At 34.0% G+C, this 14,790-nt stretch overlaps 1 protein-coding gene across 1 annotated transcript; it reads left to right on the top strand.

Moving 5' to 3' along the window:
- The first annotated feature begins 735 nt into the window (after nt 1-735).
- Nucleotides 736-13,193, top strand: LOC138316883 (partner of bursicon-like). Its single transcript, XM_069258530.1, has 3 exons — nt 736-994; nt 10,960-11,208; nt 12,537-13,193. The coding sequence occupies exons 1-3, from the start codon at nt 974-976 to the stop codon at nt 12,684-12,686; spliced, it is 420 nt and encodes a 139-aa protein (XP_069114631.1). The 5' UTR covers nt 736-973; the 3' UTR covers nt 12,687-13,193.
- Nucleotides 13,194-14,790: the final 1,597 nt, after the last annotated feature.

Here is a 14,790-nt window from a genome sequence, read left to right as displayed (position 1 = left end):
CTCAAAGTAAAAATTCAATTTTAGTTGTAACGAGTATTTTCATTGGCTTAAAAATTTACTTTATCAGCCCGTAAAGGAAAAAAGGACGTCGCCGTCTGTAACATCGCTTCAAATTGGTTGAGATAACGGCGTAATGATCACATAGACACAAGAAACCCAAAATGAATTTTGAATATTTTGAGATTACTTTTAGAATGTTTAATCATAAGAATTAAATGCAATATATATTTTTATGTTATGGAGACATAACTCAAAAATCTTAATGTACATCACAAACCGCTTCAAGTACACCTATAATTGAAGTTTGGAGATGAGAAAAATAATTGATTATATTGCACTTAATATTAAGGAAAGGAACCAAAGAAAGGATTATAGAAAAAGAAAAACGTGACAGAGTTAGAAAGAAAGAAAAAGAAATATGAAAAAAAAGTTGAAAAGGTCTTGGTAGAACAGAAATATTGTCAAATAATATAGAAAAAAAATTAAAAAAAATATACAATTGTATACAATAAGGAAACACTGTTATATAAGCACCTTAACAAACGAAGTCTTGTCTGAAGGCGAGATTATGCAACATCAGCAGACGAACGCTGTGAAACAAGCAACCATTCTGCGTAGTTGGAAACATGATGGAGCGATATTAAAGTTTCATCAATACCATTGTTCTATTTTCACACGAGTCACATATTGTGTGTGGTTGAAAAGGATTCTGTGTTTACCAAGAGTTTGATTATGAAAACGTGTTTATCGGTTCACAGTTGATCACGCGTCAAAGCCTTTCCAATAACCAAGTACTGAAATAGAAAGCATCCGGCTCTTCATTATCACCTGAATGTGTCAGGTAACGGACGCTGGGTCAAATTTCCGGTCTACAGGGATACTTAAACCCCAGCATACGGAAATAACAGGTACCTGGAGCCGTGTTGTAGCCATCGCTTTGATATAAAATTCCACTGATTACAAAGAAGGGAATATGCATCAACACTGGAAGCTTGTGAGTAGTCTTAAAGGTTTTATAATAATTATTTGAACGTATAATGCAACTACTATAGGTAGAAATGATAAAAGTACAATGCATTATTACAATATAAGACGCCGTAGCTAAATGTTTTTAGTTTTTGCAGGCATACGGTGGCAGTCTCATCCCGTCATAATTTTTATTTTTGGTTTTTAGGACATCTTAGGTCCTACGTCTTTCGTCTGTCGTGCTTCGTCCGTTAACATGTCCTTTTGAACAAGTGAATTATAGCAGATTTTAATGAAACTTTGTTTTCAGTCACATATCAGTAAGTTCTCATACGAGAGCTTATTTGACAGTAACTTAATTGTATATAGATTGCTTTAGAGACGTAAATGCATTTTATCTTATAGCAGCTTTATAATTCCCTAAGCAACCAGTATAAATCTATAGTAACACACCAAATATACTAACTTTTCGATATTTATTTATTATTTTGATTTAAACATATTTTTATTGTTCAACATAACAACAGGGATAAGGCACAAGTTATCTCAACTTAGAAACGCCTTCTCCCAGAATTATATTGTACATATACAGATATACAATAATATACACTATAACCAATTAGATTTTCTAGAGTTAGATACTTGTTTAGAAGAGGAGAGTTGAAAAGCCTGGAAGAAAAACAGAAAAAGGGGGGGGGGGTCAAAAAGGGTGGGGGTTACGTCTGTTGAAGTGAAATATTCTTAAGCGACCTTAGAACCGATTACTATTTTTAAATAGGTCTGTACGGATTCAAAAATGTATCCGTTTTGCTCGTCTGACAGATTTGGAGAACCACAAAGAATAATATTAATTGTGACATTACAATATCGAGAAATGTTGTTAAATAAAATTTCACGTTGTCTTCTATATAATATACATTCTAAAAAATAATGCACAGCATTTTCACATTCATTTCCGCATTCACGTGATGGAAAATGAAGGCAGGCCTGTGATAACTCTTGCTGCTTCAAGTTGGACTTGCTAGAGCTTATTTACATCTGTCAGAGAACAACCATCCCATAATTCACATGCATATTCTAATACTGACACCACAAATACTTTGTATATCCGCAATAGTGTCTTTCTATTCAACAAATATTAATACCGATATTTCTTAATACACGCCTTTTGGATTTCTGATATGTGTAAAGACCACTTTACATCTGAACTAAAAGTTACACCTAAATGTCTATGGTTTTCAACACAATTCAATGTGTCAGTACCAAAAGTAAGTTACAAAAGTGGCACGTTTTTAGAATTTGTTATGAATAATACATCAGTTTTTTTGCGGGTTGAATTTAGTGAGCCAGTCTTGGGACCATTGATGAAGCTTCTGTATGTTACTATTTCAAGATCGTTGAATATCTACTTAAGATGATGAAGAAAATATTAATGAAGTATTATTGACAAATAAATGTGAAACGCTATTCGAATTATCAACAATATCATATATGTAAATCAAAAATAAAAGTGGCCCCGAGACACCTCCCTGCGGAACACCTGCATTTGTGGAGCCTTGATCAGAATACACATTTTTTTTACCAAAACCGACTGTTGCCGTCCTGATATATAGTTTATTAACTAAAGTAATAGATTAGCTCTAATACCATATGTTTCTAATTTATTTAATAAACCTTTGTGCCATACATGGTCAATTGCTTTTGATTTATCTCAAAAAATAAGACAGGTGTGTTGTTTTTTTCTTCAAGAGAACAACATATATTATGGTACATTTCTATTAATTGGTTTACTGTCGAATGACTAGATTTAAAACCAAACTGTTTTTCATAAACTAAGGAGTCATCAAAATAGTAATTATAAATATACTTGAACACTACTACAAAAACTTTACCGATGCATGATAACAAAGTAATAGGGCGATAATTGGACACCACATGTCTGTCCCCTTTCTTAAATAGGGGTAGAACAATTCCTTTCTTCCAAATAGAAGGAAAATATTTTGGCTCAATTACATATTAAAAAGAATTGCCAATGGCTTACATGTGGAATCTGCACTATATTTCAATATGTGGTGGCTTATAATATCGTGGCCAGACGCTTTTCTAATTTGAGAATTTTTGAGATATTACAAATCTCATCAAATCGAACAACAAGAGAATCATAATAATTTGTTCTATAGTTAAATGTGGGGAATGGAATATCCCTATCGTCAATAGGTGAAACAGAGCAAAATAATTATTCAATATATTAGATTTTTCAATACCATCAAGTTCAACATTTCTGTTCTCATGGTTTATCAATGGTGGAATAACTTCCTGTGAACTAGATTGTTTAAATAATTTACGAACGAGTTTCCAAAACGATTTAGGATTACTAGTATCAAGTTTATCAATTACATCACCAACATTATCATAAAATAATTCCCTCACATGCTTTTTCTTGTTTCTTTGGTTTTTATATTTGACTTGATTGGAGTTTGATTTTACACGTTTAAATTCTTTATGGAGTCGGTCTCGTAATCGCATAGCTTTCCTAAGTTCAGAGTTCATCCAAAGTTTGTCATGGGTCTTAAAGTAACTATTTTTTAAGGGATGCATTCTTCAGCAAAAGATAAAAAGTGCCCGGTAAATTTAACACTAGCAATATCAACGGAATCAAAATTTTGAAAAAAATGAGGTCCAATCAAAATTATTTATTAAAACGTTAAACTTATTAAAATCAGCATGAGTACGAGACAGGTTTACTGGTACAGACAGAAATATTTCACAAGCGTCATAATCGCTAATGGTACGATCAATTGTAATGACATGCGCATCATTACATTTAGAAATATCACTTAATATTTACATTTTGCCACAGCGACTCCCATTACTCTAATGATAATCGTGATCTGCATTATGAGCCAATAAATGCAGCCTAGTCTTGGTGTAGTAATATCTATATAAATGGATGTGAGTCTTGTTTACTGACACCATGTTAGTCTGCGCGGGAAAAGTTGACATTGTAGTTGAATGAACCAGTTTGGTTATAAAAAATCTTAAATGTCTGGATAATTGAAAATAAACTAAAAACCTATTGGAAAACATTGAGGGACTATTTTTTGTCACATTGAACATGGCTGTTTAGGTTAAATGGCTGAAACGGGAAATTCAATTATTCACTCGCATCTTGATTATGTTTTAATTTGAACTAGAAAGTAAAATGTAAATATAACAATTAAAGTATTGTTAGACTGCATTTATTGGAGATATAAATGCAATCCGGGTGGCAGATAAATAGAATAGCGCCCGTTAATATAAATGCAATCTGGGTGGCAGATAAATATTCATAGCGCCCTAACGGGCGCTATTCTATTTATCTGCCACCCATATTGCATTTATATCTCCAATAAATGCAATCTAACAATCCTTTAATTGTTAATTAAAACTGGATCCAGTAAACTGTGTCTTGTCAATCCATACCTGGTTGGTTCATTTATTACATTTGTCAGAACTACTTCTAACATTATTTGATACAAAACATGATTTTGTGATAAGGTAAGTAAATCAACATTAATATCTCCAACAATTACCACATTGGATGTAATTCCTAAGGCTTTCTCCATTGAATATTTAATTTTTTTCCAAAAGGGATGACATGAAATTTTTGGCCTGTATACAGTACCTATTAATAAAATTTGATTCGGCATTTCAATTTGTATCCATATAATTTCTCCACCCATAAATTCGAGATCAACTCTTCTAGCACATTTCAGAGAATCGGAGTAGTAAACTAGTATCCCTCCACCAGAGAAATTTCTATCTTTCCTAAAAGGCCCCATAAAACCTGGTATAGTAAAATCGATTATTTAGTAATACAATGCCATGTAGAAGCAAAAATTGTTTATACAAGAAAAAAATATTCGCCTTATCAATAAAAAATTATCCGAAGTTACATGTAATTTTACTGCTACATTGTATGATGTATATTTATGATTTTTTAAGATAAACATATATTTCTCTCTATAATTACATGTAGAGTACTCCTTTCTTGGACAATTTTCAGTGCGATGTGGTAAAAATTGTTTCTAAACTGATTCCAAAATCCTCACAAAAACGAACTCGATCAAAATCTTGAAGCACAAACTTTAATGAAACTAATAGGTGTGTAATGATAATGGACAAGTCTATATTAATCCCGTCAATTTTAATTATAAAACCATATCTTTGTCCATAAATAGTATTAGGTAAATATGATGTAACACTATACACCCTATTAATTCACTGCATGTTGAATAAAAATAGTGTTTAATGGAATTATCGTTAACATAAACCATCATTTATGCTCCACCGCCGACAGAGCATAAACAATACACATCATTATAAATAATAACTGATGTTTAACACAAGTGTCTAAGTAACACAAAGCACATTCAGTTTGCTTTTGATGCTCAAACAGTATTTAATTGTTATATTGTAAAGGAAGTAACTTTTGTAACTGAGGAAAATACTAATTCTTCGGCTCCTGTTTTTGAAAGAGAAAAAATGCTATTCGTCGGCGTTGGAGCCTTTTTAAGTTGATGGAGTTGTTTCTTTAAAACTATATGCGGTATCAGCAGATACATTCAAAGTAGACATCAAAACAGACGTTATATCAACATCATTTCAGAATTAACTTTAATTACGACAATTCAAATGTTTGCAAATCAAAGAGACATTTTTTTTAAATCAAACGTCTGCATGTTAACCCAAAAGATGTTTCCCCTTGGTCATTTTAGTAATAGGACAATTAATACTGATTCAGTTTTCCCCAGTAAAGCATGTATTTTGGATAATTTGACAGGAAGATATAGTTCATATTTAGGGATTTTCACTTCAATTACATGTTTATACCCATAATAACATCAAATTAAGAGAAATTTATTATGAATTCAGAGGAATGGATGCGTGTGTTCTTTGTTCAATACCCGCAAAAACTAGCGATAATGTGGACAAGACGTAAATAGGGTCTATTATACAAGATGAATCATTTGCATGCCCCTGTACATCTGTACTTTGGCTGAGGTGTCCTTTGTTACAACTCGCCTCCACCAAAATACTGCCGTGTTTGTTTTGCCAATTAGCACGTTCTTTTCGAATTCATTCTTCCTTGTAATAGCTTGGTATAACTGAGGTTCCTGGTGATGTTTTGGTATAGCTAAGGTTCATGGTAATTTGTTGGTATATTTAAGGTTCATGGTAACCTGTTGATATAGCTAAGGATCCTAGTTATCTGTAGGTATAGCTAAGGTTCATGGTAACCTGCTTGTATATCTAAGATCAAGGTAATTTGTTGCTATAGCTAAGGATCCTAGTTATCTGTTGGTATATCTAAGGTTCATGGTAACCTGCTGCTATAGCTAAGGATCCTAGTTATCTGTTGGTATATCTAAGGTTCATGGTAACCTGCTGGTATAGCTATGGTTCAAAGTAATCTGCTGGTATATCTAAAGTTCAAGGTAGCATGTTGGTATAGCTAAGGTTCCTAGTTATCTGTTGGTATATCTAAGGTTCAAAGTAGCATGTTGGTATAGCTAAGGTTCATGGTAACCTGCTGGTATAGCTAAGGTTCAAAGCAATCTGTTGCTATATCTAAAGTTCAAGGTAACATGTTGGTATAGCTAAGGTTCCTAGTTATCTGTTGGTATATCTAAGGTTTAAAGTAGCATGTTGGTATAGCTAGGGTTCATGGTAACCTGTTGGTATAACTAAGGTTCATGGTAACCTGTTGGTATATCTAAGGCTCCTAGTTATCTGTAGGTATAGCTAAGATTCATGGTAACCTGCTGGTATAGCTTAGGTTCATAGTAATCTGTAGGTATAGCTGAGGTTCATGGTAACCTGTTGATATAGCTTAGGTTCATGGTAACCTGTTGGTATATCTAAGGTTCAAAGTAACATGTTGGTATATCTAAGGTTCATGGTAACCTGTTGATATAGCTAAGGATCCTAGTTATCTGTAGGTATAGCTTAGATTCATGGTAACCTGCTGGTATATCTAAGGTTCATGGTAACCTGTTGATATAGCTAAGGATCCTAGTTATCTGTAGGTATAGCTTAGGTTCATGGTAACCTGCTGGTAAAGCTATGGTTCATGGTAACCTGCTGGTTTATCTAAGGTCCAAAGTAACATGTTGGTATAGCTAGGGTTCATAGTAATCTGTTGGTATATCTATGGTTCAAAGTAACATGCTGGTATAGCTAGGGTTCATGGTAACCTGCTGGTATAGCTATGGTTCATAGTAATCTGTTGGTATATCTAAGGTTCAAAGTAACATGTTGGTATATCTAAAGTTTATGGTAACCTGCTGGTATAGCTATGGTTCATGGTAACCTGTTGGTATAGCTATGGTTCATGGTAACCTGTTGATATAGCTAAGGATCCTAGTTATCTGTAGGTATAGCTTAGGTTCATGGTAACCTGCTGGTATAGCTATGGTTCATGGTAACCTGCTGGTATATCTAAGGTTCAAAGTAAAATGTTGGTATAGCTAGGGTTCATGGTAACCTGTTGGTATATCTAAAGTTTATGGTAACCTGCTGGTATAGCTATGGTTCATGGTAACCTGTTGGTATATCTAAGGTTCAAAGTAACATGTTGGTATAGCTAGGGTTCATAGTAATATGTTGGTATATCTAAGGTTCAAAGTAACATGCTGGTATAGCTAGGGTTCATGGTAACCTGCTGGTATAGCTATGGTTCATAGTAATCTGTTGGTATATCTAAGGTTCAAAGTAACATGTTGGTATAGCTAGGGTTCATAATAATCTTTTGGTATAACTAAGGTTTATGGTGATCATCTGATATATGTAAGGCTCATGGTATTCTGTTGAATATTTGCTTTTCAAAATACGTCTTTGCTTCCTGTGTTGCTTCTTGACTTCAGTTGTTCCTTTGCAGTTTATTGATTGTTCTTCGTGTTTCCGTTCATAATCAATAATTCATGTATTCCGCCTTTCATCTTTTTATTTCTGCTCTTCTTTGTCGTATTTAGTTTGCCACACACTGTTTAGTATTTGCAGAGTCTGATCCGATGTTCTCTTCCTTCTCGTTTTGATGTGAACATCAGTATCTTATATAACTCTGTTTTAAATAGTTCAATTTCGCTTAAATTATGAATTGTTTCTCTACTTAATGCTCAACGAAGACGTTTATTTGATTCCTTCAATATATATATACACGTATGTCTAGCCCATCTAATGTAACATTTAGACCTATAACTGAGGTCCATATATGGATATACACAACGTTTAAGTCATTTTTAGATAAAATTGTAAAACCAGTTTCTCACTTTTGCTTGTTTCAATGATATGATTGTCGGGAACTCATCAGTGTTCTGTAGCTTAAAGTTATATGTGCCGTATTTTTCATACTCACGAATCAAGATGAGCTTTTGATATGTTATTTATTACCAAAAGTTATCAACATTTTGAGAATTACAGTATTTTCAATGCTTACGTTTTAATTTTACGAGTACATATAAGAGCTGAAAATGATTTTTGGCAGTACTGCTAAAAATCGTTATATGTACATCTATAGTGAAGTGAAATGAGTACATACGGTCGGACCATAAAGCCAAATCGTGGTCTACAATTTCATTTAGCATTTTTATATTGTTATTAGTCATTGTAAAGTGATTTCTGCAGGTATGTTTCCATATAAACATACATAAAGCATAAAAACCAACAATTTTACAGTACATAAATTCTGTGTTGCAACTAACGTTTGTCAAACATCTGGAACCATTTGAATGATTTTCACGGCTTAATTCATCAAACCTTACGGTTTTCAATAGATTAATGAAGAAAAAATAACATGTCAAAATTTTCGTCCAGTTACGGCACATATAACTTTAACATTTCACTCTAGACCTACATTTTGTACACCACCATTTCAGTCTTGATTACATAAACGCCTGTACTTTCACTTGGTGATGGTACAGAGGCTGGAGTAGCAATGTATTCCGGATTTGCATATTACAGAGTTATCTGCACTTGCAGGTAGGTATTGATTGTGACGTCATGTTTTTGCGAGCGTTATACTTTTCAGAGAAAATGACGTGAATTGCGTTCACATAGAGATTGAACAGTGTTTTGATTGCGTTAAAGGTGGTATGAACGCAATGGGATACAGACATATTCAATGTAGCTCGTTAGCGTTAGCGCTACATGTAGAATATGTCTGTATCCCATTGCGTTCATACCACCTTTAACGCAATCAAAACACTGTTCAATCTATATATTTACATAAATAAGTCTACTTTTACGTCAAATTTGAAACGGTGATGGTTGCTAAGTTGGGTAACTACGGTGGTCAGGATGACCGAAGATATAGTTCCGATTGTTGAATGTTATAGCTGCAATTTGGTTTGAAATATAACAATGACACCTTTCAATTATTTTTAAAATATTTTTTTTTCTTCAGTTTGATAATATAACAATAATGTCCATTTCGAATAAAAATTGAGATAACCGAGGCGGAACGACTACCGGTACGGTATCGTTGTCAGGGTAGTGATGCGGTCCGAAGTGGAGCGAACCGCCATATTTGATTTTCAACCGAGGAAAGTTACTGTGATATATATATATATAGCCTATTGATGGTATGACCGTTGAGCTACTGAATGTTTGTCATGTATGTATCGGTCTACGAATGCGATATAGACTAAATTCTTCATAGTCATGACTTTTATTTCATTGTACGGATGATAGACAAGTGTTTGCGTGAGTGTAGGCCTATTTTGAATGCTAACGTTAACGGTGGTATACCTAACGCTGCATGATGATAATGTTTCGGATAGGCTTCCTGTAATGTTTTCTTCTTCTGGAAACCAGTATATGATCTGTTTACCTATTGTTCGCTTAGATGCTCCAATAATTATTCACAGACAATCAGATGTTCTGTATATTTAGGTGAAATGAGTGACCGTACACACATGTACTACTGAAGTAACTATGGAATTCCCCGAACATTCCTGAGGAAAGCCCTCCGGTTGTAGCCCCGACCAGCGAATTATTTTGTTGTTTATTACCGTTACAATGCTTGAACACATCTTTTGTTTTGATGTCAAATACATATTTAATTGAATCTAATAAAAACTCTTTATTGTTATATTGAAATCCGTCAACTTATGATGCAAAATCTTATCGAAGCGTGAACTAGAAGAAGTCCGAACCTGTACTGCGTTTGTATTCATACGTCATTGCGATTACGTTAATTTGAACGCAACTCCCCTCCCATTGACTATATAGGGGCATATGTAAATATAAAATAATGAGGTAACAATCGATACCTACCCGCAAGGGAGCTAACTCTGTAATATGCAAAGACGGAATTGAGAGATCTAGCTCTCTTTTTCGATCCAAATACTTTTTAATCATGTATACACTTGTGACACTCGATCATAATCTAAGGCAAGCAATTGCTAAGTTAAATATACTTACGACTTTATACATATATATGCCACTGTGCCATATCCACGTCCGAAAATGACCTATCAAAATCGAAGTGATGGTCGGCCTGGTATACCGACATAAGTCGTGCGTTTCATTCGCGGATTCGTATCAGTTGTACTTAATTGATACGGCACCGCCAAATGGAACGTGTTTGGATTTTTCAATGATGGTGGCATCAAAAAGAAAGATACGGTCCGAATATAAAAGCTAAGTATTTTCTGTGTTAACAATAAAATGGATATGATATTAATACCTACAAATACATGTAGTTTCGGCATACATTGAAATAAATAATCCTTGCACTTTTACAAAAATGTAGGATGATTTTGAAAGGAAAACTATCGCTCTTTCCGACGGTAATAACCGTTTTTGTGAAGACGTGCTAAAACTATGATTTAAGCCGCTAAATCTAGGTGGCGTAGGAGTCGGGAAGCTTTCCATCCTTTACGTATATAATATTATGTAGAGTATGATTTTTACCGAAAAATTTATATAAAAGATTGTATCATCTTGTTTCAGAAATACAACATGAAACGGGTGGCGTCCGTAGCAACACTATTGATGTGTTTTCTTCATGGAGGGTTTTCACTCGTGGACAACTGTGACATAAAGGAGATCGATGTGAACATCATTAGGGAGATGACCATACAGATGACCACAGGATCACAAAACGCCATTTGTGTTGCTAACGTCAGAGTCAACGAATGCGATGGCGCATGCGTCTCGCGTGTAACTCCTAGCGTTTCTCATTTTCCTGGATTTGACAAGGTATGGACGCTTGGACATACAAATAATGCCGCTCTTGTTTTCCTTTTCCGCCTCTGTAGTATCACTGAATATGCCAAAAAAGGGAGAAAAATGACTTATCCGAGGTCATATATTTTTCGAATGCTAGTATCATAAAAACATGGGGTCCTGGCCATGGGTCATATTTTTTCAATTTTGCAAGCTTATTGACTGGCTAGTAATCATGGGCAATATTTGACTTCACTTAAATACAAACCGCAAAACACTATTCCATATCAGCTCATACGTTTTGTTTATTATAACCGATATAGTATTAGTCTAGATTAAGTTAATAATTTGATTAAGTTAATAATTTGTTTTAACTACTGGTTTATGTAAATGATAAATGTACAAGTCCCAGATTTCCAACGTTAGACATCTTTATCTTTGCTCTAATCAACATCGATTGCGCGTATACTTCTGACAAAATGAGACCGCGCGAGGGGTAACTCACAATCAAAATTTCGTAGAGGCACTGTCTGATAATTTAAATTAATATGAACGACTTAATTGTTGATGATGACATTTAAAATTGCTATAATCGAAGATGCATTATTTACTATGTTTGCTTTTAGTACTCGACGCATATGTAGGCGGATATATGGAGAATACATGGTTAGTATCTTACAATACAAGAGTTATTTTGGATTTTCTTTTGATTTACGGAAGCCAAAATGGTACTTTTATTGTAAAATAATAACCATGTATTCTGTTTATCCTGTAGCAAATTCTGGATACATGTAGATGACATTTAAAACGAAATCAGATTGCCGGTTATTTATGATTTCGCTCGAAGAGAGACGCTTCTTTGATTCGTAAGGATATAGATTCATTCACTGATCCGAATGAGACGTTCCTCCTTTGCACTAAAAGGGCGTGCTATTACGATGTATTTGGTATAACCAGAATTAGAAGGTTGTTAACATGGTTTTGGGTTTCCCCTTCTATATATGTCCATGTTAGTATGTTATCATAGTGAGGTTGATTTAATCTATCTAATCTCAGAATCCAGAACGTTGTAATTCACATTTAAGCATTGATGTCACTAATTCTTAAACTTCATCGTGGTATGAAAGAAATCTTGTTTGTAAACTGTGTTAATGAGACCCAGGCGACATGTGTGTGTTGCCCTAGACAATCCAGTATTACACGTGGAAGTATGAGAGAATTATATACCTTCCCCAAAAATACATGTTATACTATCGGCACGTATCTGAATTACTTACTTATACATGTATCAAGTTAGAATGTGTCATAATCTAAGCAGATTTTTAATTACGATATGATAACAACTTTTATGTTTGTAACAGATTTGTAAATGCTGCAGTGAAACAGCCTTGATCCGACGGGAGATTACGCTGACAGAGTGCAGAGATGGACAACAGGTATTGGAGGGTGTCCATCCTACCACTGTTATCATGGAGCCTGCCAATTGTGCTTGCCAGCTTTGTCAAAATTAGACGTTTTATTTGTCTGAACCATTGCCGCGGTCTATCAGTTAATAGCTTTATGTGGAATAAAAATATCTGTTTAATCGATGTATAAGTTAATATAAGATAAATATATTTCCCGGGCTTACCTCAATACACGGTAATCTCTTGCTTCCAGGATTCCAAATTGAGAATCACTTTGTTCGGGGGTTTACCTGTCCGATATAATATTGAGTAAAATATATATTAACAAACCTATAATTACAGAATATATGACATTGGTTATTCCTTGTCGGTGGTAACATATAAAAAATTGCATTTAACATTTAGTGTCATTATAGAAAACTTGATTTTTTTTGTTTAATACGTTAAAAAATATTTTACGCGTTTATGTATGGATGTAGGAAGTTCAGAAACCCATTTTTATCAATAACTATTTATAAGAAAGGAATCACCAGACAAGAAACAAACGTTCAATATCTGAAAAACATGCTAGACTATCTGTTAAAAATGTAAGAATAAATTGTGAACAACTTACTATCCATTACTATGTTATCTTTTGAAAACATTATTAAGTACATATCTCACAATGCCATATAGTTTATCCATAGCCCAATAGTAACTCTGTATTGATATGTGTTATTGGTAAACTGTGTAACTTTGTATCCAAAATCATAGTACATAGAAGTTTTAGAGAGCAATCTGTCACAAGAGTATAAGATCAATTATTTGAATTTACAAAATGGATTTTTTTAACAATTTCCAAATATCAATTAACCTCTAATTGCATGTGTTTGACTTGATTGATTTCATAACAAAAACAATATCTTTTGTACATACATCTGAACACCGTCGTTATGCACATTAAACAAATACGAGTATGAATTTGGCAAGTTCCTCGGACAAAATCAGCATGTTGTGACACAGTCTTCGAATGCTCTACAAGTTTCTGTTTCGTTCCTTTTTTGTTTCAAACTTGCGTCTCTTTTTTCTTTTGAAACTTTTTCTGAACTCCATACACATAGCCAAACATCACCAGAAAGAGAAAAAGAAACAACAAAGAACCTAAGCAACAAATGAGGTTAACCGATATCGTAGTTATATATAATGCAGATGATGTTATTTTTGCAAAATTAGTTTCATATTTTGCATCTTTCTGAGGCCAGCTCTGTTGGTACCATTCTCAAGTTCTGGAAGAGGAAGACTTTTTCGGAAAGGTAGGATATCGGCATATGTAATCATTACTAAGAAAATGGGAATAACATTCTCGGGCGGAGAATTTGCAAAAGACCTTCCATAATGGCGTGCTAATCGAGTGCACAGAATTCAACGTCTTGAAGGAGAAGAAGAATGGTACCAATAGCTCTGTTCTATGATTATCGATCCACAACACATGTGATTTGTTCATATATAGTACTCGGTTGAGGATCTTGAACGTTTGATATATGACCAACTCAGATTTTATGTCGGCGGTAACTTTATTTTCAATTATATTAGTGAATTTTGGATGAGAGAGAAACTGACTTCTATGCTGACATTGAAGGCTCAAGAAGAAACTCGTCCAACACATTTTATTCTATGTAGTGTATACAATTTGGTGAAATACATGGAGAGATGAAGTTGCAAGAATGTTGCGTAAAACACTTCAATTCTCCTTCTTTTAATCAAACATAACGAGGTTTGTTTGGAAAAAACATGATAGTTTTAAAGATATAGTAGGTTAAGGAGTTGGAAAAAATTGGAATCTTCAAAGGAAAACCACCGGACCAACGTGGGATTAAAACTGCAAACCCACATGTGGAAGTCATCTAATCTCTGGGTATCTGCAGCCCCCAAAAGAATCTGTGAACAGTAATACCTAGCTTACATACAGCTAAACTACACAAAAATCATTTTGTTTTGCTTGAGAACAAATACTATTATGGAAATTAAATAAAATGCTGAGGGTACTCACAGAAAGGAGTTCTTACCAATTTAAATTATAACGCATTATTTGAAGAAAAGATCTTAAATCTTAAATGAACCACAGCAGTAGTGATCATATTCAGAATTCGTCCAGGTACAAGGGTTGTCACTCTACAGGACCGATACGGCTGGTACTGTCTATGTAAGATGTGACATTTGGTCTGGAAAT

The sequence above is a fragment of the Argopecten irradians genome, chromosome 2 (genome assembly GCF_041381155.1).
Source record: "Argopecten irradians isolate NY chromosome 2, Ai_NY, whole genome shotgun sequence".
NCBI lineage: Eukaryota > Metazoa > Mollusca > Bivalvia > Pectinida > Pectinidae > Argopecten > Argopecten irradians.
Note: the sequence above shows the minus strand (reverse complement) of the source record. Positions and strands in the feature narration are given on the sequence as shown.